The sequence below is a fragment of the Gastrolobium bilobum genome, unplaced genomic scaffold (genome assembly GCF_033153095.1).
Source record: "Gastrolobium bilobum isolate Gb01-03AN ecotype WA unplaced genomic scaffold, APGP_CSIRO_Gbil_v1 utg25662, whole genome shotgun sequence".
Classification (NCBI taxonomy): Eukaryota; Viridiplantae; Streptophyta; class Magnoliopsida; order Fabales; family Fabaceae; genus Gastrolobium; species Gastrolobium bilobum.
The window spans coordinates 15,201-28,698 of record NW_026896049.1 but is presented as its reverse complement, the minus strand read 5'-3'; the positions used below and the strand labels follow the sequence as shown (position 1 = coordinate 28,698).

General features: G+C 35.7%; 1 protein-coding gene across 1 annotated transcript; it reads left to right on the top strand.

The window, feature by feature from the left end:
- The first annotated feature begins 5,394 nt into the window (after positions 1–5,394).
- LOC133297445 (PHD finger protein MALE MEIOCYTE DEATH 1-like) lies at positions 5,395–11,812 on the top strand. The gene is made up of 3 exons (XM_061496590.1): positions 5,395–5,689; positions 10,009–10,252; positions 10,348–11,812. Exons 1-3 carry the CDS (start codon positions 5,395–5,397, stop codon positions 11,810–11,812), a joined length of 2,004 nt encoding a protein of 667 aa, XP_061352574.1.
- Positions 11,813–13,498: the final 1,686 nt, after the last annotated feature.

Here is a 13,498-nt window from a genome sequence, read left to right as displayed (position 1 = left end):
ACCAAGGGATCATATGTCCTACTAGTTAGTCAAACCGCCAGACTCCGAACTTTCCTCCAGACCGCCAAGGCTCCTAATGTCCCATCAAATCGCCAAGGGATCATATGTCCTACCAATTAATCAGACCATCGCATTTCCCCTTAGATGACCAAGACAATCTACCTTGGAACCAAACTGCGCTTGCTACCAAGCTGGGGGGCTTCTGTTCCAGATAGCCCACTTCTAGGCGGCCCAAACCCCTTTCTCCTCTCCCACGTCAGCACTGCTGACTTACCGCTACTAACCCTCCATCCATCCTGTTCCCTGGGCGACTACGCCCCTAGGTGAGACATCAAAATGTCTCACCTTGGGATTTCAACCCCCTGGCAAGTCGCCCCAGATACCATAATAGTAACCCCCAGCATCAGATGCTGACACCGTCGATGCAGAGACTGTATCACTGATATCATAGCAATGTCAGCCACCCCCAACAGCCTCTAAGGAGGGTTGACCCTCTCACCAACCCACTCAGGGAAAAGACCTCCCTCCTCTATAAATACCCCCCTCTTAAGACAGGGAGGACATCTTTCGTATCGTTATTCTGCCCATAATCCTTGAGTCACATACACACATACCCTCATTATCGTCAGTTAGCATTCATACTTGGGATAGTGCTTCCTAACTTGGTCTCTACCTGTGCTAGAGGTATAACTTATATAGTGACTCTTATCCCTGAGGGGAACATAGTGAGTTTATAGATCCTAACGGTACGACACTCAATATCTTTCTTATTCAGTTAGGTTGATCGATCATTTTGCAAAATTTAAAATAAGAATAAAATAATCAATTAGCTCTTGCCAGTTACGTATAGTCTTGAGCAAACAACTAATTTTTTTTAATATTTTCATTTTGATTAAAACTATAATAACCCGAACCATTGAATTATGAATTTGAGAATTAATTAAGAATTAAAAGAAATGAAGTAGGAGAATAATGCATTTTTCTTCCTGCACAATTTTTACTTTAATTAGAACAATTTTGACATTTTATTTATGACTAAGTGTTTTTTTAATTAAAATTATTTTTGGTATTTTATATAATAAAAACATTATTTTTTTATTTAGGAGATTACTAATAGACATTAGAATTGCAATAGGTTTTAGTATGAACATAAATAAGTTGGGTTGAGCCAAGTTTTAACTTAAACGAGCTGAGCTTATGAAAAATATTTTTTTGCTCTATTTGGCCCATTAGTTTGGTACGAGCTAAAATTTAGGTTTGACTTGACTTGTTTATGAAAAATTAAAGATTTGGCTTAATTCATTTATAATTACAAAATGTATTTTTTTTCCAAACTCACAAAGGTCCAAATGTTGAGACTATAAATGCATCAATTTTTGTATTCCTTTGTCAAAGAAAAAATAATTATTGGATCCACTCAATCCACATATAATTATATCTGTCATGCTAAAATATATTACTTATGTTTTATTTATGAGAAAAGTGTTTGTCTTTCTAAATGACACAACTTATGTCATTTTACTCTCATAAAGAAGTGAAACCCATACCTTTTTTTTTGCCACTCTCTCTCCTCCATGATCTATCTATTTCTCTCACTTAAAATGATACACATTTTCCCCTTTATTTATTATAGGAAAAAGTAGTAAAATATATATTATTGATTAAAATAATATATCAAGCCAGCTCACGGCCTTTTAAGCCAAATCTCATTAAATTAGGCTTCCAAAACTTCTTCTCCTTCTAAATCATTCCGCTCATTGAGCTGCCAGAGATTATCCTCATTCAAAATCAACCCCAGCATTTCCTTAAGAGCAGACGCTGCACCTTCCTTAGTTCCTTGCAATGCTAGCAGGAACTTGAGGAACCATTTGGCAAGATGTCCTAGTTTTGATTTTAGGCAAGCTTCTGTTCACACAGAAAGAAGGAAGTCATGGTTTTGTTCCCTCAATCATTCTGTTCCCGCAGGCAATGGATGCTGATTTCTTTTTGGTCTCTATGCTTTTCCATTTATCTCACCAATATCCAACGATATATTTATGATTCCAAAACTTCATCCACTTTTGACACATTAACCTTGTAAATACCATCACCCCAATTGAATAGTTGGCACTAGCATTTCTTTTTTGGCAGCAAGTTCATGATATAATATCTACAAGATTCATGTTCCGTGCATATACATACATTGTGCAATCAACCACATCAAATTTATGTAATGACTACACAAAATAGCTTTTAACATTGCATCCATCTTTACTGCAATCAACCACATCAAAACTTTATTAGCTTAATAATTATATATATAAGGGAAAAATGCTTATCCTTTTAAATGACACAACTTGTGTCATTTCACTCTCACAAAGAGGTGAGACCCACACCTTTATTTTTTTTGTCAACTCTCTCTCTTCCTTTATCTATCTCTTTCTCTCTCTTAAAATAACACAACTTTACATCCTTTAAAATGTCACACACTTTTTCCTATATATAAAGTATGAGTTCGTTTTTTCTGCAGTTAATGTAGATAAGTTATCTACATTGAGTCCAAAACGACGTCATCTTGGGGCTGAAAACAAGATATTTTTGTAATTATAATTTATTTCAAGGTTATAATAGTCTTTTTTATTATAATGTTTTAATTTTTCAACCCAAAATAACGTAATTTTAGGAGTGAATGTAGATAACTTATCTACATTCATCGTAAAAATATTAAATCCATAAAGTATACTCTTATAAGTATCAAATATGATTATGTACATGATAGAAGCTAGTAAGTTAATTAAATAGTCATTGTGGTATCTAATCCATTTTTCATCCTTCAGAGCATCTTTGATGGGGATAAATGGATCATTTGGATCATCCATCCCTGTGACAAGTGAAAAACTCACAATTTTGTTCTCTGTATACTAGGAATAAAAGTGATGGATCAACTGAAAAGAGAAGAACAATGATGCATTCTATTCCAAATTATAGAATGTGAAAATCATATAAAACCTACTTTGTCAAAGAATGGGTCTTTTGTCAAATGCGTTGTTGCCATAATAATAGACACTGTTGAAAGAGTGACGAAAATGAGTAGAATTTTATTCTCTTTTTTTTAGTTGCCAAGAATAAAAAGGAAAAAAAAAACTTCCTTAAAACTGGTTCGGAAATGGTTCGAAACCGGTTCAGAAATGGTATTAGTTTGGAGCTGGTTTGAAATCAGTTCACAATCGGTTCGGGTCGAACCCGTTCAGAACTGGGTCGAACCCGTTTTAAACCGAACTGAACTAGTTCGATTAAAAAAAAAGGTTAGTTCTTTGAACCGAACCTGTTTAAAAGGGTTCGATTCGGTTCTTCAAAAAATAAGGTTCATAATCGGTTTGAACCAATTTTAAACCGAATCGAACCGGTTCGATTTAAAAAAAAGTTTCGATTCTTGGAACCGTACCGGTTTAAACGGTCCGATTCTTCAAAAAATAAGTTTCGGTTTGACCCATTCCCATCCCTACAAACGCCATTATTCTATTCCCTTATCTCAAATTTCACACTTTCTTTTACTCTTATCCCCCCAAATATTAACATGAATAAAAATAGTATCTAATAATAAAAACTGAAAAAAAAACTGATATTATTTTAGAATATGACATTAAATGAGTCAAATAATAATTAATATTATAAATAATTCTTATTTATCTGGATATACCTTTCAAAATACCTAAAACTTTTTGGGTAACACATCAATTTTTTTTTTTGATAATGACAAATTGATGATTTCTTTTTCTTTTTTTTGAAATAAGGGAAAGAAAATTACATCGCAGGGCACATTCTCGAATGAGAAATGCCCCTAATATCAGAATCTAAAAACACAAAACACTCCCCAGAGGGATGCTAAAAAACATGTATATCTCAGTCCTCCAAATAATGACCCTTTCTAGCTAGACTATCTGCAAGTGTGTTTCCTTATCTAAAAGAGTGCCTAAACTTCAGATTCCAAGATCTACCTATCAGTTCTCTAATGTTGTTAACCAAAGGTGCTAGGGGATGGTGTAGTTCACAATGATTGGACACCAACTGCAACACAGCTTGGGAGTCCCCTTCCACACACAGATTCGAAATGCCCATCTCCAAGGCAACCTCCAGACCATGCATCATGCCCCAAAGCTCCGCTTTGGTGGACGTACCAGCACCTGTGTTTCTATAGAACCCCCTCAGCCAGCTGCCAGCAGCATCTCTAATGACCCCACCGCAGCTTCTCTTCCCACTATCTACACAGGACCCATCAAAATTCAGCTTACACCACCCTTCTTCAGGGAACTGCCATTTGATAAGTCTTTCCTTCTTTTCATGAATCTTCAACTTTTTAGAAGCTAGTTCCCTTTGAGCGATATTTACGTGTGATACAAATACTTTCGACTCTTCTAATAACCGAGTCCTGAGTAGCCGATTTGTTCTCAAACACCAAACTATTCCTATCCCTCCATATGAGCCAACAGATGACACCAAACAATTCTCTCCACTCATAATTATGCACCCTATTTTTGCACTATAAGTTATGTACGATCCACTGTTGACTTGGTGCTACGAAGAATCCCGTCCATATGCTCTCTGGTTCGAAGAGCTCCAATAATGCTTTGCTCCATCTACAATCCCGCAAAGTATGTATTATATCCTCCACTCCCTCCTTGCATCTAGGGCATTCCACAAATTGACGATTTCAAGTGATCAAAAAATTTCATTTATTGGAACATTAACTTTTCATGATTTCTCAAATTTTGAAACTTTTGAAAATAAAATAATACAATAATATATTAATTAATTCACACAAAAAAACCCGAATAATAAGACATGAATAATAATGTTTCACAAATAACACTAGCATTCAAACAATTATTGAATATGCACAATATCACTCATCAGTCATCAACCTAAACGATAACAAATATTAGAATTTTTTTTGAGTGAATAGGGAAATAAAAAGAACAATTAATAATCAAATTATCATTATTGACAATAAGTATGACATTTTTAAATTTACAAGATTCTTGAAAAGATCCTGCCAAACATTTTTTAATGATTTTCTTCTATGTTTAATTAAATAAATTTAATGTCAATTTCTAAAATAATAATTGTGTTTTTACATTCTTAATTAATATATATTAATTATTAATTTGAAATTTGAAAATTCCAACGGCACATTTTTTTGGGCGCCAAAAGTCGTTCGACCCCTTTTATTGTCGGCTTAAGCATCCACAGTGATCTCTCTCGTTTCTTTTGTTAAACTCTCTCGCTAATTTTTCTTCTCTTAAACTCTCTCTAATTTCTTCTGTTAAACTCTCTCTCTCTCTCTCTCTCTCTCAATTTTCTTCTCTTCTCTTCTGTTAAACTCACTCACTCACTCACTCTCTGTCGCTCAACAACATGTCTTCCTCTCTCATCTGTAGGAAGAGAAAACGATGCCCCAAGGTTTTCAGGTTTCACTCCTTCGCTGACCATGGTTGCCCCATCGCACCTTCTGGTCCCTTCCGCGACAACGTTCGCTTATTTCTTCAAGAAGCGGCACAACCCCAAGATTACACTCTCTCTGGCAACCCCCTATGGTGCACCCTTCTCATTCTCAACCGCGACAACACTAACCTAACGGCTCCTCTCTACACCATCGAAGAGGACGTTAACCGTTCTTCCAATCCCTTCTGCGATCATTGCCGCTGTGTAGGTACGTTTACAATTTCCAATCTTTTCCTCTTGGGCTTGGTTTGGTTCATGATTCTTTATCTGGGTCGGTTCGATTTTGCAAGAATTTTGTTTTTCTGAATTGGGCATGCGTCTTTAATTTGTTCGAGTCTTGAATAGGGTTCCTTTTTTCTCGTGCTTTCTTTGACGTCTCTTGTGGTTGTTGTCATCGTGATCAGTATCTCTGAATAGGGTCTTTCTTTTGATAATGAAGTGGATAGTGTGATTAGGTTGTAATTATGAAATAGTGTGATCAATATCTCTCAAAAATAGGGTCTTTCTCTGATCTGAATAGGTCTCTCTCTGGTTGGTCGCCAATTTTGGATTTTTTTTATTTTTATTGTTAGATTTAGCTAGTGATTGGTGAATTTAGTTTTGTTTTGCAAGGATATTGATTTATTCTGAAAAAGGTTCGTTGGAATTTTGATGATTTCTACCACTTCTGGTTTTTGTAATTATGATTTAGTTCTCTCTTTTATTTAGAAACTGAAAGGGGTTGCTATTGATACTGACAGTGTGATACCAATACGTGGATTTGTTTGTTTTGTGATTGGTAGGTTGGCGCGGCCATTATGTATCAAAGAGAAGGCATCTCATAAATGTTTACTAACTGTCATTACACTTCCCTGGTTTGGGAATGGTGGTCATTGAATGAACTCCATTTGGATATTTCAAATTTTGAAGTCAAGTAGTTTGCCAAAGATGAACTTGTATAAGGAGCTTGGTGGCATGGTGGGGTTGACTTGCAATTAGGCTGAAAAAACTACATACACATAGGAAGCTTTTTAGGCTAATCTTCTTAGTTCTGATAGTTTTATGAACCATTTGGGACTTCCCTCTTTAATGTTTGATGCTAGACTTCGCCAGTTGGTGAAAGCTATGCAATAAAGACAACGGAAAAAACAGTGAAAGGTTAAGATGTCAAAGATGCCAATTGCTAAAAACTTCCTAAAAGTGGCTTATAATCTGATATAACTATAACTAAACCGTTCTCCTTGTGTTTACCCTTACCTATACCTAGCTCTTAACCATTTTTTCTCAGCTCTATGTTTAGGATCATATTTGCATAGCAATGTTTGCAATGATTCCTAACTTCTAAGTTAACAACTGAGAAGTCTGCAATCATGTCTCTCATTTCAAACCTGACCAAGTTGCATACTCAGGATGAATTAGCAAAACCAGAGTTGGCTTTAAGAAAAAAAAAATGGGAAAAAACCAAATGAACATGTCTGAACCAAATGAAGGATTCAAATAACAAAATCAGCTACAAAGGAATGGTGAAAACGATTCACAGCTGCTTAGAAGATAAGCTACATTATGAAAATTATGTAGGAAGTTAGTCGATTGAACTTTTTAGGTGATTGTTCAGAGATACTGAATTGTCTTGCGAGAAGGAATAGAGTGTTACGATATACGTTTAATTAGGTTTCAGGTTGGTAGGACGAAGTTTGGGGACAAACTTCAAATTTGGTGGAGAGAGTGTAACAACCCTCATTTTTATTTTATTCTATTTATTAGAATCTGATTGAAGTATAGCAATTAGGAGGCAAATGGAGACCTTGTCTTTGTAATGGGCTGCGGCCCAAATGCTGTTTTATTATGTACCCTATTCAGCCACTTTTGAGTTAAGGAGATGGCTTTAAAAAGGGTTCAAGTGAGGTTGGCCCAGCCCAACATTTCCTTGTATAATTAAGATAGGATAAAGATAATGATACAGTGGGACTAAAGGCCTGTAACAAACCGTATAATTTGGAAGTAGACTAAAAGATAGTGATGGATATTAATGTGTGATGGGAGACGAAATGCAAGTGCAAGAATGGTAGAATTAAGCTAATTATTATGTATCAAGACCTAGACCCTACTTAGTGGGACATGAAATAAGAATTAATAGAAAATTAAGTGAGCCCAATTCTTCCTGTGGACTCTTGGGTTGCGCCCACATCATCAATTAGGGGCATAAGATCAGCCCATTTTCCTTCATCATGGGTTCACTAACCACATCGCAAGATATCTTAAATTGTCCTTAAGAATATGGTTACTTGTCCATGCTAAAAATCTGCCCTTGCATGCGATATCATTGGCCAGAAAAGTAATCATACAACCTACCCTAAGTTCAGAATTTGCATGTGAGAGTATTGGCCAACAAAGTGACATAATTGGTAATATGAATGAAGTTCTGACTAGTAGTACCATTGATTTAGGTGAGCATAATTATTAAAGTGTTGGACTAATTTGGCTGGACTATATTTTGTATCAAACCTTGTATGAATTAAGCTTAGTTGGACATCATGTTTTAGGTCCTCCTTAGCGCACCCCTGGTCTTTTGGAGTTAAATTTGTGAATAAAATGTCATGAACTTGTTTTCATATTGAAACCCGAATTGGTGTGCTTGGGAGATGTTGGATTTCTTTCACTGTTTATGAATAAATAAAAATTATTTGAAGACAAAAATTTGTTAGTAAAAGAACCATGATAATCGAATGAGAATAAAGGGGTCTAGAGGAATGAAAACTTGATGCAACGCATAGGAATAATGTGAGCTAAAACTCTGATTTGTGATGCATTTGTTTAGGTCCGCGAACTTCTAAGAAAGTGGACTGAACTGGTGATACGTTGTTTAAAAAGTTGTAAACGTCACAGGTATGTGTTAGGCGGTATTACCTAATGTGACTATTAGCTAGTGTATGAGATTGTGATGTGTTGCTCACATATGTTCAATATTATTTTATGATGATGATATGGCAATGGTAAGAATATGAAATGATGACAATGATATGTGCATGCATTTTTACATCATGATGCATTTTTCTGTTTGGTGTGTGACCGCATTTCATGGCATGTATACATTAGATCCATGTAGGCTTTGAAATGTAGAATAGTTATATACAGGATCATGTGGATGAGCACGCATTATATAGGCATCCCTCGGTACCAGGGTATCCCTTGGCATCCGTCCGCATAGGTCACAGTGGGATTCATTAAATGAGGGTGCCGTTGCATGGAATTCCCACTGTGTATGCACGCGCCCGACGGTGCTATGACCGTGATGAAGGCGTTATATACGCAATATGATATATGATGAAAAGGGTATATGATGAAAAGGTTATATGATGAAAAGGGTATATGATGAAAAGGATTTCATGTTTGAAGCGACTGTTTATAATTTTGTGCCTAGTTTAATACTGTTGCATTATTGGTTTTGTTGCCACACTACTGGGATTTTTCTCACTCCTTTGGAGCTGCTTTTTTAAAAAATGGCAGGAGGACGTAAAAGCTTTTGAGGACTTGGATATTTGCTGTTGGTTTCTACTATTGGGCATGCTGCTGTGATTGTATTATTTTCATGGATGACTGTACTAATTGTGGATGTTTAAATTATTAGTGAACTATGTTTGCATTCTGTTTTAAGACTTTTAAGAACAGCAAGTGTTTTGAAACGGATTTTCAGAACCGTTTTTACGAAAACTGATTCATGACGTTTTGAAAGCTAAGTTAAAACTGTTTGTGCGAGCATTTTGTAGGTTGGCGTCCCGGGGCTACGGACCTTTGATTTTCTTATAATTTATATGCACGCGTAGCCCCAGGTGTCTAGTTTCATTATATATAAACCTTTCAACGAAATTCTGAAAGCTCGATTTATTATGATTTTCCCAAGTCAGGTCGTTTGATATACATTCACTGATTTTAACTCTCGCCTTACGAGTTAAGTTTCGAGGGGCAAATGACCTTCAAATTACTATTATTTTATATGAACGCGAAGCCCCGGATGTCTAGTTTCTAGATTACAAAGAATATTTTTTAAATCGTTGAAGTGAATTTTATACGAATTTTTAAAGAGCAAGGTCTGCCAAGAAAGTTATATTTTCAGTATTTGAGAAATTTTGAAAGTATACTCTGATATTGGTGACGAACCCGATTCCAATTATAAGTTTTTAATTGGCATTGTAAAAGTGATTTTCAGTCTCTAAAATATGATTAAAGAACTCTAATCCGCTTAGCAAACAACTCTCTTGGATTCATACAAGGGAGGGTGTTACAAAGTCTCTCTCTGGTTGGTCGCCAATTTTGGATTTTTTTTATTTTTATTTTTAGATTTAGCTAGTGATTCGTGAATTTAGTTTTGTTTTGCAAGAATATTGATTTATTCTGAAAAAGGTTCGTTGGAATTTTGATGATTTCTACCACTTCTGGTTTTTGTAATTATGATTTAGTTCTCTCTTTTATTTAGAAACTGAAAGGGGTTGCTATTGATACTGATAGTGTGATAACAATACGTGGATTTGTTTGTTTTGTGATTGGTAGGTTGGAGCGGCCATTATGTATCAAAGAGACGATACCATTTCATAATCCCGATGGACAATGGGTGGCATAAACCCTTAATTGAAGGTGCTCTGGATAGTCAGAGTCATCTCTTGCATGGGGTTATTCACTGCAATGGATACGGCCATTTGCTTCGTCTCAATGGTGTAGAAGGGGGTTCTAGAGTTCTCAGTGGGAGAGAGATCATGGATCTCTGGGACAGGATCTGCATCAATCTTGGAGCAAGGTAAGTGTTGTAATATAGTAACAAAATATTTAACTCATTTATTAGTTTTATTTCTGGAATTCAATATTTATTTGGCTATTTTCTTCGTATGGCAGGAAAATTACAGTGGAAGATGCCTCAAGGAAGAGGTCTATGGATCTTCGGTTACTTCATGGAGTTGCTTATGGGCACTCTTGGTATGGTCGGTGGGGCTATAGATTTTGCCGTGGAAGCTTCGGTGTAACTGAGCAAAATTACTATGAAGCAATTGAGGCTCTTGGTACTTTGGAGCTTGAAAAGATTGTAAAAGATTTCAGCGAGACAAAGTGCCACAAAAAAATCAAACAAATGATTCGCTGCTATAGAGATATGAGTGAAGCTCAGATTATCACAATCAGAGATCTTCTCAGGTTTATGCTTACTGTCAGGTCTCGTGCTCCTGTTTCTAAGATAGCAGAAATTTCTGCTGCTGCTCCTCCCATGAAGGAAAAATCTGCTAGGTATAAGAAGTTCAGCTGTGCAGTGACTTCTATGGATGGCAGGTGGCCAACAAGGAGACTAGAGTTTGCAGCTCAAGTGATTGTTGATGTACTTAAAGAGCACAAGGCTGCCCAATCAGGTTCTTGTGGGATGACAAGGCAAGATGTGAGAGATGCATCTCGGCTCCACATTGGTGATACGGGCTTACTGGATTATGTGCTGAAATCACTTAACAATGTGATTGTTGGAAATTTTGTTGTTCTTCGCAAGGTGAACCCATCAACTCGGATCCTGGAATATACTATTGATGAGCTTGGCAAGGGTTTCAAAGCCCCTGAACTGGAGTCTTCTGGGGTAATGGCTGTTGTAGATCCCCAAGTAGAAGCATCTTGGGTTCCTGGTAGTGATGTCTACAGCGATGTGTTTTATCTGTACAAGAATGTACTATTAGGCTACCTTGATTCAGAACCAGTGGACTTGGCAGCTCGGACAATTCTTGACAGCAGGCACTTCGTGAAGGAGTGGGCTTTAAGGGATGACATGGAGCAGGTATTGACATGCATATGCCGCTTGAAGCTACATTTTGTGGACACTGAGTCTGAGTTGAAAGGGCTACCTTGTGGCGAGATTGTTATGGTTCCACTGCAAGCAACAGTTGGAGACTTGAAGCAAGCTGCTGAGGCTGCTCTGAGGGATACTTGCTGCATTGCAGAAAGACTTGTAGTGACAGATATTGCAGAATTGATGGATGCAAGTGATGAGGAAGTCCTTTTTGGACTAATCCGGTCTGGTGTGGAACTTTCTGTGATGGGTGTTGCCATAGATTCCTGTACACCATTGAAGTACCAGGGAGGGTGTGACAATTCGAAGGTGAGGTGTGAATGTGGTGCTCGTGACGATGATGGTGAAAGAATGGTGGCTTGTGACATCTGTGAAGTGTGGAAGCATACACGCTGCTGTGGAATCGATGACTCGGAGAAAGTGCCACCATTTTTTGCATGCCCTGGCTGTTGGGATTCACTTGTACCCCCAAGGGTTGAATCCGGCTTCAGTCTGAATTGTGGTGATGATTTTCTGATTCCAAGGGTCTATAGTCTCTAGTTTTTGTCATCAGTGGAGAGATTCTTGTGTGCTGTGCTTTCGGAATGGAAGCTGCTATAAAGGTACAAATATTTTGTGGTTATTGATTTTAGTAAAAATGTTTAGAAAATTATTAAATATAATGCAGTAATCAATGTTTGTGAGTGACACATAATGTCAAGAGACATGTTACTATATTACATTACTTGATGCATGCCTTTCTTGAACTCAACGTTCCTCTTTTTTTATGTTTTGGGATTTCATTTTAAAATTTAGCTTCTTAATTTTGGGAGATTTTTTTGACTGCTCTGGTATCTGTGCTTGTCTCTGCCTTTTTGTATTATATAAATATATATGTATATTATTATCCAATGATTACAATTATGAGAATTTTGTGATTGTGAGGCGATAATTTTGTGACTAACAAAAAGGATGTTGAAGAGTAATTACTGTTACTAAATTTCTTTCCCTAATGTTTTAACCACTTTATTCATTTAAATTCAGATGTATTTTTTCTTTTTATTTACGCTTAGATTCTTGGATCCAGAGCCAACCTTTATACTGTCTGAATTGAATCAACGGATGGCTCCTCAGTTTCCTAAGCTGAATAAAGCTTTGATTGAACTGGTGGGTAATCTATGATTTTTAAAATGTGTTTTGTTTGCTAATCTATGATTTTGTTGTTGGCCAATACTATGATAAAGTATAAACTGCATTGATTTAGTTTGTTTTCAATGGTACGTGATTGATTAAAATCTGTGTGATATGCTGTGTCATATTGTACAATGTGAGAGTACAATGTACCCCTTTAAATAATTATTAATTTTTCGTACCTGCATTGCATGTTAATTTTAATGCTTAATTTTTATGTCATTTATTTTGATAATGTATAAATCATGGTATATATATTTACTTGAATACTTAATAACAAGTAAATAATGAATGCAAATAATGTTTGTAGAACTGTATTGTGAACTATCCAAAATCTTTCTGATTTAATCTGCTATGTTTTTATCTTTTTTTGGTATTCTATGTTTTTATCTTAAATTTAGTATTTGATGTATTAACTTGAATGATAATAAATGATTTAGTGTAAAAGTAAACACGGTGCTTAAGAGTATTTAGGATGTTGTCCTTGCATGTACAAAGTGAAAACGTATATTGATATCTAATCTAGTAAAATTTAATTATAATTAGAAAAGTCCAAAACATGAAATTTATTTCAACTTCGAAATCTATTGACATAAATCTGTTATATAGTAAAAAAAATTTATAATATAAATTAAAATTTCTTTTAACTTAGAAATCTGTTATCTAGTAAAAAAAATTTATAATATAAATTAAAATTTCTTTTAACTTAGAAATCTGTTGAGTTTGGTTTGGAACGAAATCACCTGTTTATAGACATCTGGCAAATCGAATGATCCTGTAGATTTTATGTCAATGTTGCAGTTCAGGCAAATTAAACGTTCCTCTAGATTTTATTTAGGTTATCTTTGTTCTTCTGATTTCATAGTTCACTTCAATTTAGTGTGTTTATTGCCAGATAGGTGGCGCCAATCAACAAGTGTGATTTTAGTTTTGCAATCTATCATTCGGAAATCTGTGGAAGTTATGAATTTCTTAGGGGGTTTTGTTTCCATGTGGACATGATGCTCATTCCATTTATCTGTCAATATCATTTGCATATTCCAAATCTTAAAAAGG

Excerpts from the sequence above, each read along its gene's own strand:
- LOC133297445 (XM_061496590.1), top strand. The coding sequence starts at position 5,395 with ATGTCTTCCTCTCTCATCTGTAGGAAGAGAAAACGATGCCCCAAGGTT. Across the intron at positions 5,690-10,008 it reads CGATCATTGCCGCTGTGTAG|GTTGGAGCGGCCATTATGTA; the intron begins GTACGTTTACAA and ends TGTGATTGGTAG. Across the intron at positions 10,253-10,347 it reads TGCATCAATCTTGGAGCAAG|GAAAATTACAGTGGAAGATG; the intron begins GTAAGTGTTGTA and ends TTCGTATGGCAG.